At 45.6% G+C, this 12,416-nt stretch overlaps 1 protein-coding gene across 2 annotated transcripts in view; it reads right to left on the reverse strand.

Annotated features, from left to right (window-relative positions):
• Positions 1–1,182: 1,182 nt before the first annotated feature.
• SRD5A3 (steroid 5 alpha-reductase 3) overlaps positions 1,183–12,416 on the reverse strand; it is a 282,227-nt gene continuing 270,993 nt past the window's right edge. For both annotated transcript variants that reach the window (XM_069631643.1, XM_069631644.1), the window contains one exon: positions 1,183–1,464. In XM_069631643.1, coding sequence (XP_069487744.1) covers positions 1,205–1,464 — 260 coding nt within the window. In that variant the 3' untranslated portion in view covers positions 1,183–1,204. The remainder of the gene's footprint in view (positions 1,465–12,416) is intronic.

Here is a 12,416-nt window from a genome sequence, read left to right on the forward strand (position 1 = left end):
AAAATACAACATTCTTACAGGCCATGAACAGTAAGGATGTGAAATTAACTATCGTACTCGGCCTGACGACATTTCAGATAGTGCAAGAGCCAAGACGTATATAAGGAAGGGAGGGGGAGAGTGGGAAGGAAATGTTAACAGACTGCTGACTACTGTACTAGGCCTGACGACATTTCTGGCAGAGGCGGAGAAAACAAGAGGTGAGGGAGAGGGGTGCAGAAAGGGAGGGGAGGAACAAAACAAGCGACTATCGTGCTTAAGCAATATGACCCGAGCCCCCGCCGCTTGGGTCATATTGCTATTAGTACGAGAGTCAAGAAGAATGTAACACTCGCCGGGTACTAACCATGCATATGGGTATGGGATTTCTGGTGTTCTTGGTATACTTGCCTCTTTTTAAATGTTGTTGAATTCATGTCCCCCGGAAGTGTGTTGATTTTAACTTTGCATTTTTTAATGATTTGTTTTTCATGAATTGTGTTTAATTGTGTGAAAAGTTGCAATAACGGTATCGCACCAATACAAAATAAAAATCACTTGTGAGCATTCATAATAAATCTAGTCTCAGTTGGTACTAGTGGGGCGAGGCATGCGTGGTCTTGAGCCTTTGATCCAGCATTATGATGTGGGGTTCTAGTGGCATTTCATCAGTGATGGTGTTTTGGATGGCGTTTGTGGCCCTGTCGGAGCGGCTGGACTTTTCGAGGATAGCAACTTGTTTTGAAAACACAAGGATGATGCGTTTTTCCCTTGCAAGTTATTTGCGCCATCTAGTTTACCTCAGTTTTCAAATCTGAGCCGGCAGGGTTGATTTTGAGAGGGGGGGAGGGGGGAGCGTGGCGCTTTGGGGGGAGTGGGAAGGAGGTCCCTTTCCTCTGACCAGAACAAGTGATGTTAGGGTGTCCAAATCCTGATATTTATAAAGAAAGCCGCCCAGAGATAGCACACAAAAACATTAAGGTTACAGCAGCATGTGAGATGCAAGCAGCAATATCATGGTGTCACGATGCAAGGATGTAATTTGTGTTGATCATCCAGACACTACCCACAGGTTGTTAAGGGGCCCATGGGGTTAACCTACTTGTTTTAAAGACTGTTAGGAGGGGCCCAACAGAAACATTAAATAGAATGCTGGAATACGTCAAATTCCTTTAACAACAAAATAAGACAAAAAGGCATGAGTTAGGAAAATCTAATTTGTATTTTAAAAAATAAATGGAATAAATGCTTTCCGATGCTTTGGATAGGTGTCAAATTTCTGAAGATAGTATTCATGACTCAAAACCGCCTCCAGTGCCTGGCTAAAAAACACATACATCACTACCAGACACCAGGTATAGTTCTGGATCCCAAAGATGACGCCTAATGCTATGTAGATTAATAGTTCCGCAAAATAGTGTGGGCAAGATACCCTTTCAAACCAGTCTCTATAAGGCACGCTGTGTACGACGTTGATCACTTCACCTGAAATCAAAGAGAAAAGAGTTATAGTCTTTGTGGCACGATACAATTCAGTATTCAGAAGCACTTTCAATAGACATATACTGATTTCAGAGCAGTATTAGAAGCACCTTTTCCGGGATATTCCATTACTCTCGTAACAATACTATTGTCTGTCTTTGCTCCAACACTACAATACTCATCCAAGACCTTTTGGGAAACAAGTTCATTAATTTACTACAATTGTGCAACTTTACTTGTGGAAGTGAATGAATGACTTGGCTCATGCTGCCTTGCTAGAGAGAGGACTCTTTAGGCTTTGCACTAAGGCAATGGAAAGCAACTTCATCTATAGCGCTGGGAAGCAGGAACAGGTGAGGGCGGGACACAGAAGGAGGGGGGCACACAAGAAAAACAACGGACAGAAAATCAGATGAAGTGCATAGACAAGTCAATCTCCAAAGGAACCTAGAAGTAAGGAATGAACACAGCAGGAACGCAGGCAACGCAATGTAAGCTAACAACCGTGGAAGACAAAACGTCAAGAACAATGCACAAAAGATAAGGGGAGGGAGCTAAGAAGAGGGGAGGGAAAGGCCCGCAGGGAATGGGGGTAGCGCAGAGGCTGAGAGAAGGAGGGGTGCATGCAGCCGAGTAGAAAGAGGGCGCACGCTACCTAAAAATGCACAGGGGTGCATGAGCAGGAGCTCGCGGGGTCTAGTGCTGCGAGGGAGAGCACGCAGCCTAAGTTGCATGGCCTAAGTAAGAGGGGGCAGGCGGCATGTGGCCTAGAGTTGTGAGGGAGCACAAGTAAGTAGGGGGGCAGGAGGTGGTGCGAGGACAGGATGCGGGGGAAAACATGTGTGCAAGAGTGAGACAGGGCATCAGGTCAGGGGGGTATGCGTGGAGTGTAGCAAGCTAACTCTCCCTGCACCTTCTTAACTGGCGGCCGCAGACAGGAGGGTGAGGTCGTCCGCACTAGCTCTCTACGCTGCAACCCCATCGCCGCCAAACAACTGTCATTCGACACTGCAGCCTTTTTCCTGCGAGGGCTTTGCCACAGAGGGTCTGTACCGCGGTCTCTTATAGGCACGGAAACGTGCACGTAGTGAAGCATGCTACGTATAGTTGGGCAGCGTCTCCTGCATTGCTCAACACCATGGTCTTGTCCTGCGAGGGCTTTGCCCCAGATGGTCCGTACCTTGGTTCTTATAGGCACGGAAGTGTGGACGTAGTGAAGCATGCTTCGTATAGTCAAGCAGCGTCTCCTGCATCGCTCAACACTGCGGCCTTGTCCTGCAAAGGCTTTTCTGGTGGGCTAGATGGACTAGTCCACTTCAGAATCAATCTCTCTCTCTCTCTCTCTCCCCACATTTACCCCGGTGTCTGTTGTTATTTCTAGGTTTTCCCTTAGGGGACACGCACGTACGGGCTACAGTACCGTAAAGTACATGTTAAATTAATGGACATGGACTGTTGCCAGCCAAAGGAGATGCAGTATTATGCATGAAGATGCATCTATTAAGGTTCCCCTCACTGCAAGTAAACTTAAAGGAATTCAAAAGTATGAAAAATGTTTCACCCTACAGACACAAACCAGCCAACTGGAAGAACAAGTGAGTTCAATTGAGGTTGCTTTGACGAATGATAAACTATATACATTATCTCATTTAAAGAAAAGATGTAACATTAAATGGAATCTTCGAAAATAGAATACATGTTTTTTATTCACACCTCTTCAGTATTTCAGAAGGGACGGAGAGGTCAGCCTCATCCATAAAGGTATTTATTGTCCATCTCTTAAAAACCATTCTACTTAAAGATGACAACTACATTTAGCAAGAGAGTAAGAAATATAAATAGCACAGGGACCCTGGCTTGCAGATCACTGCAAAACCCAAGAACATTCTCAGTTACATTTCTGGAGGTTCTCTGTTCAGGAGAATGATTTGATTTTTGCATGTATAACGCACACATAACGGACTAAACCATATGGCAGCGCAGGTTATATACTGCAAGCAAGTAAGACAGAACCAGATTCAAAGAGTCCACATAATCTAAAGAGTGTTTCGATGAACTGTTTAAACAAAAACAGCCCTACGGAATTGATCTAGCAACTTCATAGTCCTCATCTCCGTTGGCAGCAGATTCCACAGCCTTGGTCCAAAGACAGCAAAACTTCGGTCTCCTCTCGTGGTGTAGACTGATTGAGGAATTGACAGAAGATCAGTCTGTGGATCGCAAATCTCTTATAGGCTGATGACGGTGAATCAGATCACTCAAATAGGCTGGAGCAAGCCCATTGATACATTTAAAAACAAGGCAAGCCACCTTAAATTTAATATGGTCCTCCACCGCCAGCCAGTGCAGAGCACGGCGCGATGGGGACACATGAACGGTTTTACCCAACTTAAAAATCAGCCTAACAGCCGCATTTTGGGCCCTCTAATCTCAGAATTTGATCAGATGGAATGCCCATCAACTGACTATTACAATAGTCTAAATGGGCGTTTGTCAGAGTACCCAGTACTGAGGCATAGTCATTCTCAGGAATATAGAGAAGTACCTTCCTGAGGATTCTCAAAAGTATAATGTACTTCCTGGACCTTGGCACCAAACTGACTGTTGCTGGTGAGGTCAGCCTGCGATACACAGCCTAGGGTTTTAACTTTAGAAACACATTTTAGGCTTGCATCAAAGAGGGTAGGGACAGGTAGTTTCTTTGCTGCCTTGAGCAGGTGTTTTGGGCGAAATAAAATCAGTTCCGTTTTTCCTGCATTTAATTGCAGCTGAATGCTAGACCTCCAATGGTCAACCTCAACCAGGCATTGGCGTAGCTTATCAAATGCTTCATCATGGATCCCAAACCTGATGAAGATCTGCGGGTCATCCGCATAGGTATGAAAACTCATACCATGACGTCTCAAGATCTCTAGAAGAAGCTGCATGTATACATTAAACAATAGGGGTGAGAGTGATGATCCCTGTGGGACACCGCAGTTCAACCCAATGAAATCGGAAAGAAATTCCCCCAATTTCACTTGTTGATGACGGTCCTGCAAAAATGATCGAAATCACTGAATGGCATGTTTAGAGACCCTTCCTACAGTCTAATCAATCCAACAAGGTTAGATGGTTCATCTTGTCAAAAGCCGCGGACAGGTCCAACATCACCAGAAGGGAGAGTTGGCCCCGGTCCGCGTCCGCCAATACCTAATTCTGAATAGACAGAAGGGCGGTCTCCGTTCCATGTCTTGGTCTGAAACAGACTGAAAAGTATCCAACAGTGATTCCCGCTCCATAATAACCTGCAATTGTCCGGTAAGAACCTTTTTGAGGACCTTTGCTGGCCAAGAAAGGCCAGCAATAAGTCTATAATTTTGAAGAATCTCTGAATCCAGAGTAATGTTTTTCAAAAGAGGGGTCAATGAAGACTTTTTCAAGATATGAGGGACTATCCCTTGCATCAAAGATTTATTAATGAACTTGGTCATAAAAGGAGTCAGGTCCAGGGAGATACGATTTGCTACATATGCAGGAAGAGGAAAGAGTAAGTCACTGGTTAGTTTAAGGACCTCCAATAACTGATGTACTTCCTTCTCCAATACTGGTCGAAAGTCAAAAGTAGGCAATAGACTCTGTTCCTGCCGATTAATTAGTTCCCTGGAGGATTGTACAATAGGCAATCCCTGAGGAACTGTATTAACAGTTTGGGTTTTTACAGCAACCAAGGAAGGTTTAATTGTAGTTGTCCTACAGGCAGGATTACAGAATTTCGAGATGATGGAATAGAATTCCCTGGGTATATTGTTAGCAGCCTTTACACATAGAGAGATATTCTTTCTTGGCCTGAAAGATGGGCAATTTATAAAATTAGATAAGGTGCTCTTAGCCCCATTCAAATTCTCTACAGTTTCTTTAAGTTGCCATTTACGGTCAGTCCTGCTAACAGATTTGCGCAGAGGGATTAAATTCGGATGGGCACCAGGGTTTAGAAATCCTGGATTTTTTTAAATTTTAGAGGGTCTGTTTTAGTGCACACTGCATCCATCGTGGCACAGCCTCTTGCGAGGAAGTCCTCACAAGACAGCAAAAGATCAATAGAAGCAAGAGCTTCTCTGATTTCACTGCCGGCAATTCTATCCAAATCCTTGGGAGTAAATAGCTGGTTTATCGTTAACACTGAAATAATGTCCCTTTGGTGTGGTCAGTGAAAAGAACTGGGCAAATTGATCGGACTAAAACATTGGCAATGTCTCCTTCCACGAGGCATAAGTACCCCCATTCAACAGGACATCCAGACAGTGTCCTTTTATATGGGATGGCTGAATACCTAATGGACGTAGGCCATGGACAACCAGAAGTTCCCATAGTTCCTTGGAATCCGTTTTGTAGGATTGTTCAACCACATATTCCAGTCCCCTGTCAATAGCAGTTCTTTAGATTAGCTCCCATGAGTAACTAAAAACAAGGTTAGGTTCTCCAAAAACTGTTTGCAAAGAGCAAATGTAATAACAAACACCGCAATTTAACCCCTTAAGTGCCAAGGACGAGGTATCTCGTCCTTTGAATTCCCTCCAGGGTGCCAAGGACGAGATAGCTCGTCCTTTTTGGCACTCTGTTTTGAGCTATCCTTGGATAGCTCAAAACAGTAATCCAACCACCGGACTATATGAGGGGGAGGTCCCCCCTCACTGCCCGGGGGCAGAATTACCTTCAATTTCACATGGCGTGAGGGGTGAGAGGGCCACCATAAATTGTGGGACAGTCCCTCCAGTGGGTGGGGCAGTAAGGTTTGGGCACCCTGGGGCCAGATTGGCACACCACGGGGAGTTGGGTTACCAAAGGAAAAAAGTGAAAATGGTGGAACGCATTTTAGGTGGGCGGGGGTGCTGTGGGGCACCCCAAACTGATGGGGAATTTTCTAATGGGACGGGGTGGTGACCCCCCCTAACCCACAATGGAGTGGGGGCCATGTCATGCAGCCCTCCCGGGGGCCAGATATCTGCTCCTAGGAAGGGAAACCTGAGCCCAGGGAGGAGTGCAGAACTGCCCCCCCTTATCTGCCCCCAGGGAGGGCTACATGAGATGCGCCGCCCCTCCAATTGGGGTGGGGGTGGAGAGGTGCACCCCCCTTCACATTACAGAATTCCCCAGCAGTGTAGGGTGCCCCTCAGCCCCCCCGCCCCCTAAAGTGCAGCCTGCCATTTTCTTCGTTTACCAAACTTGCCTTGGCGCAGAGGGGCACATTGGTGTGCCAATCTGGCCCCAGGGTGCCCAAACCCTACTTCCCCATCCATTGGGGCCTCTCCGACGTTTTGGGATGGGCTTCTCCCCCACCCCAAGTGGAGTGTGCAGGGGCACCTCATGCAGCCCGCCCTGGGGGCAGATATCTGCTCGTAGGAAGGGACAAATGGGTTGTCACTGGGGAGTGAGGTTCAGTAGACCACCAGGAATGGCTTGCAAGGGGGGGGGCATTCTTGGAAAGTATTGATTTGTTTTTGCTGGTGTGACTGTAGGTAACAAGTTTTTTGTTTTGTTTACAGCTTTTTCTACGCGAGCAGCTGCAACGTTATGGGAGTACTGTTTTTTTTATTATTCTATGGTTAGGGCCCACTGTCAGTGGGGTGGGTGAGACTGGGGTTGGATTGTTGGTGGTATGGGTGGGAATGGGCCGTCCGGTCAGATATTTTGGTGGGCTGGGACACAATTGCAAGGGCAGGCCACAAATTACCCTCCGTGCCAGCAGAACACTGGCGTTTCCCTGGGAGCGGATGCCTCCCATGTGGGTTGTCCGTCTGCAAGCCCAGGCTGCAGCTCTGGCTGTGCTACGTTATAGGTGTCACCTCTGGGAAGGAATGGGGATCCTGCAGGGGATCCCTGGAGCTGCCGCTGTGCTTAGGGGACGGTACACCCACATGGTGCATGGATGTCCAAGGCCGGGCACATCACCTCCAACCGTCCTGGAGTTGCGGCTGGGCTGCATTACAGCTTTTCCCTTCGGGGAGGTATTGGCACACTGCCGGGACTCCCTGGTGGGGGGGGGAAGCTGTAACGCAGGCCAGCCAGAGCTCGAGCAAAGTCAGTGGTAATATCCCTGGCCTTGGGAACCCTTCTCCCATGTGGGTCTTTGGCGGGCCTTGTGGGTAATACATTCTGGGGAGATTTGCGCAAGTCAGACATCTTTGGATTCCCACGGGTGTCTTCTTTTCAGAAATGCATGGGGATCCCTGTTTTCCTTGCTGGCTTCGACACCCTAGGCCCAAATCTGAAGGTTGACCACACAAACAAAATGTGCTTTGCCGAAAGGCATGGGGTTACCAGTGGGTTACCCTTTTCCTTTATTTATTTGCATTTTTAAAGCGCTCATACAGCCCGCAGGCATCGAGGAGCTGTTGTACAGGAATTTTTGTTTATTTTTAGTTGCGTAACTGTATTTTTTTTTGCGTCTTAGTTGCAATTTATAACGCGCTTAAACACCCAGAGGTTTTTAAGCGTGGACCTGGGAATCGAACTTGTGTTGCTTCGTGTCGTCTTGCTTCCAAGGCACGCACGTTGCCGCTGAGCTATCCTCCCGGGATATGCCCCCCAGTAGGTGCACCCACACATGTGAGGTACCGTTTTCATCGGGACACCTGTGGGAACACGGGACGATAGGCCATGTGTTGTTGGCGGCGTGTTATGTGGGTGAGCTGAGTGAAATGTGCGGAAAATGCGTTTTTTTTTGCCACATTTGGACTTTGCCGGGGTTTCTGGGTAATAAATTCTGGGACGATTTGCGCAAGTCAGTTAGGGGTCTTTTAGGCTTTCCCCTTGGCGTCGAGGTAGGTGCACCCACACATGTGAGGTACCGTTTTCATCAGGACACCTGTGGGAACGCGGGACGGTAGGACTGTTAAGCAGAATTATATGCAGTACCCTTTGGGAACACCACACACAAGACTACAAGTGACAGTACAATTTCACCTTTGGTACAAGCCTGTACTACACAGTTAAAGTGGTAGCAGTAGCGGAGCAGCCAGACTTATCTAAAGAGTAAGTGAGCAGTATCAAATAGTTACACAAAGGACAGCAATAACTATGATTCAGGCAAACACCGACTCAAGGTTTTCAAGTAAAAGAATATACATTTATTTCACTCTTCAGTTGTATAACATTACACTATAATAAGCAGTCTAAAATCACTCTTAATACACCATACCACTTCCCTAAAATTCCAGACAAATTAAGCTCACAAAATGTAGTGGGAGCAAAATGGCACTCCAGCAATTTAAAAGGGAGGGAAAGAAAGAAGTTAATAGAAATTGAAATCACACCAACAAGTACGTACTTAGGGCAATCAAACAAGAGACTACAATGATCAAATCAGATAGAAAAGGCTTAGGGCCAAAGTCAATGGTTCAAAAGTCTTTTGCTCAAGATAATACAGTTCAGGGTAGTTTGCGGTAAAGTTCATGGCACGGTTTCCAGACGAGGTTGGTTGGTAGAAAAGTTAGTTCAAAGAGAAGAGAAGGACAAGCCCTCGGATTGGACAAAGATTTCAAACACTTTCACCGCGGCTGAACGAAACAAACAACCAGATTTGCACAGTACATTAAAACGGAGAGGGAGCTGTAGCTGAGGCAGAAGTTCCTGGTAGTTCCTGCAGGGACTGTCGGACTGATCAGAAGTAGGAAGACTGGAGGGTCCTGCACTACCCAGGGAAGAAACCAGCAGTAGAGCAAAGCATAGAATAAAAGGTGCGCTCCTTAAAACCCAAGCAGGGTCCGACCTTCCTGGCTATCCGGCCCACTGTAGCTCTGTACAGCGAATTCGACCAGAGGAGGGGTCCTGGCTTGCAGTTTGGGTGAAATGGTTGGTCCCACCAGCTCAAGGGAAGAAGTTTCCTGGAGGATCTTCTCTGTCGTCAGATTCTGGAGATTCGCACCTGCAACAGGGCTTCAACGGGCGGTTCAGTCGTTGTAGGGGTCCTCTTCTTTCAGTTCCTCGTTGGTTCTTTCGTTCCAGTAGCGACTCTGCTCTTCCAGTCCCAGAGACCTGCTTTTTATGCAGTTTACCCCCATTCATACAGCCTGGCTGTCAATCACACAGCAGGGTGGCGGCCTGGCAAGGCCAGTCCCCTTAGCCAATCAGACAGGAGTGCAATTTGGGTTACCAAGGGAACCCATGGCATGGGTCCTAATACCCCTCCCTCACATCCTGCCTACCCAGACTCTCAGGCACCTAAAGGAGGGCTTCTGTGTGGAAGCCCGCGAAAAAGCAATGAACAAAGGGACCAAACCTGGTTTGGTGCGCAGAGTAAAACACGAGAAAGACTAACAAAAAGAAATTGCTAATAAACCCAGCCGCAGCCAAAATAAAATGTATTTGGTCAAGGGGGTTTATGTTTGAGGCTAATATAATAGCCTAAAACATGACCATGTTTATATAAGATAATCGCGGTAGAAAAGTTAGGGTAGATACCACTGCCACCAGCCAAGTCTTAATGTAAACGGAGCAAAACAATGCCTCAAGAGGCACAGACAAAAAGGGATAAGAATTAACCCTTTCCAATACTAGTTCATGGCAACTTTACCCTTTTCTGGGGGAATGTAGTCCGCCCCAGAAAATGGAGTCGGTGGGTAGTCTAAAAGACAACCATGTGTCACTGCACTGAAGGTGCTGTGTAACACACATGAAAGATATGGTGCCCTGGAGTTGGTGAGGCTCCAGTGCCCAAGATCACACAAAAAGTAGAAACACATAGCAAAACATATGTAAGAGTGGGGAAAAAGTCTCACACTCTTACCAGGTGAAAAAAATAAATCCTAGAAATCCAGCAAAGCTGCTGAGGGACTCAGTAGGTAAGGGAAATCAACCATTTATGAGAATTCGCCCCAACACTGACATTTGTTGTGTTTGTGTGGTTTTCATAACGTTTCGACCCATTTGCTGGAGCCCTTTGTCACACAACCCTTTCATTTCCCAAATGTGCTCTACATTTATTCGCTGCTTTAGGCACCTTACACTTTTGTAACCTGCACAAGTCACCTACCCTTGAAAAGGTCTGCCTGTGCCCTTTCATAAAAATGTATGCTTGCCATTCCTCACCACATTGGTTTTCCTAATTTACAAATGGTAAGTACGTCTGTTTAGGCCGTAATCATAAAACTCCTGTGTACCATGGCTCAGTGTTTGGCTTGTGGTTTTGCTTGTTTTATGAAACACTACAGAAAATGTGTACTTTCCTAACTGCAAGAGTTGGGGGAATGTAGTGGAGCATCGTTTTTCTCAAAATTCATAGAAGCCATTGCCATACCAAGCCAACCATGTCCACCACATACCTTTTTTTCAGTCATTTTCCCCCTTACCTCCCCAAACTGTGGCATTTTCCCCTACCTAGTTGTTGACCGACCTGTGCAAATCACCCTTGGTCGCTGCTTTAGGCACCGACCTAAGGGTGGCATTTTCCTAAACTTGGAATTTTGTCTACTTTTCAGAAATGTATGGCTTTCTGTCCTCCAATTCGGCTTTCCTACCCTTTTCTTCCATTCCGTCCATGCATATCCAACTGGCACAAATGGCCAAAATCGCCTACCTCACAAAACGGTTGATAACCACATAAAACATTTTTTTTCGTTTCCACTCAACCTGTTCTTGAAAGCCAGGAAATTGGGGGATTCAGCACTGCAAACCATTTGTTCCTAGCTCTTACAAGTAAAAAAATCACAGGCTTCTTTGTACATCATTTTATTGGCATTTTTTGAAAAAACACAACATTTTCAGCCTTTTGGGTTATTTTCTCTCACTCCCCTACAGCAACCTAGGATTCCTGGGTGGCGTTACGACCGCCTACATGTGGGGAAAAAAAAGGGTCCAAATTTGCCCAAGATATCTCATGTAACAAAAAAGTTACAAGGCGTTGAATGACGACATACCGAAATCACCAAAAAAGGCCTTGGCACTGGGAGGAAAAACCCATGGCACTTAAAGGGTTAAAATCAAAGTGAAGTTAAAATGTAAGCTAAACGAGCAGTAACTAAACAAATCATGTAACGAAAAGCAATAAACCAGTACGACTGGTAAAATCACGCTATAATCATTTTCATAATATATTTGTGTTGGGACAAAAAGAAAAACGAATACAGAAAGATGAGAATATGTATGACATAAGCAGATATTTGTAGGTTTGCTGAAAATTAGAAGCAGCTCAAGATTTGAGGAAGAGACTGTTATGGTCGATGATTCAAATTATGATTTTAAGAACTCCCTGCAAGCAAAATATTGTTTGGCTGTGTGTCAGAAATCACCTTACAAATGAGCATACATGTAAACATGCATTTTGTAAGAAATTATCAGTTCTTTGGTTTTTCACACACGTGAGATGAGAATATTTAAATTCATTCATGCTTTAAGCATTGGGCCAGTGAGTAGTGCAGGTTGAGTCTCAAATCCGGTCAAGTCAACTAAGCCAACAGGAGAGGGATTTCCCCATGGCGAGCAGGTGGGATGATGGGAAAGTAAGAGAGCACGGAGTTTGTAGAAAAGGTGGTTGAGAGCGGATGTGGAAGGTCACAGGCACACTGAAGGGAGACTTTCCATGGGAGACTCAGGTGACCCTGAAGAATGTTATCTCAGTAGGTAGAATCCCACTATACGATTTTGCAAACAAATTTACAAATGTGACAGACTTATACCAACGGAGAAAAGAGAAATGTTAAACCAGACTTAACATTTTCATTCGCCATTAGCATTGGCAAGTGATAATTAGTTATTGGCTATTAAACTATGTGCAAGTGGAGGACGCGAGTGACTTATTTGCCTAGCTAGTACCTTTTAACTTAACATATTTCTCTCTGCTTGAACTATCAGAGTTCTGATGCAAACAATAAGCAAGAATGCAGAACCACATCTCCCACCCGAATGCAGATGATTTTTTTTTTTTTTTTTTTTTTAACACATGCATCCATCTCAAAAAGAGGCACAGAAACCTTTAT

Source organism: Ambystoma mexicanum, chromosome 6q, assembly GCF_040938575.1.
Source record: "Ambystoma mexicanum isolate Mex_15411 chromosome 6q, UKY_AmexF1_1, whole genome shotgun sequence".
In the NCBI taxonomy this organism is placed as follows: Eukaryota; Metazoa; Chordata; class Amphibia; order Caudata; family Ambystomatidae; genus Ambystoma; species Ambystoma mexicanum.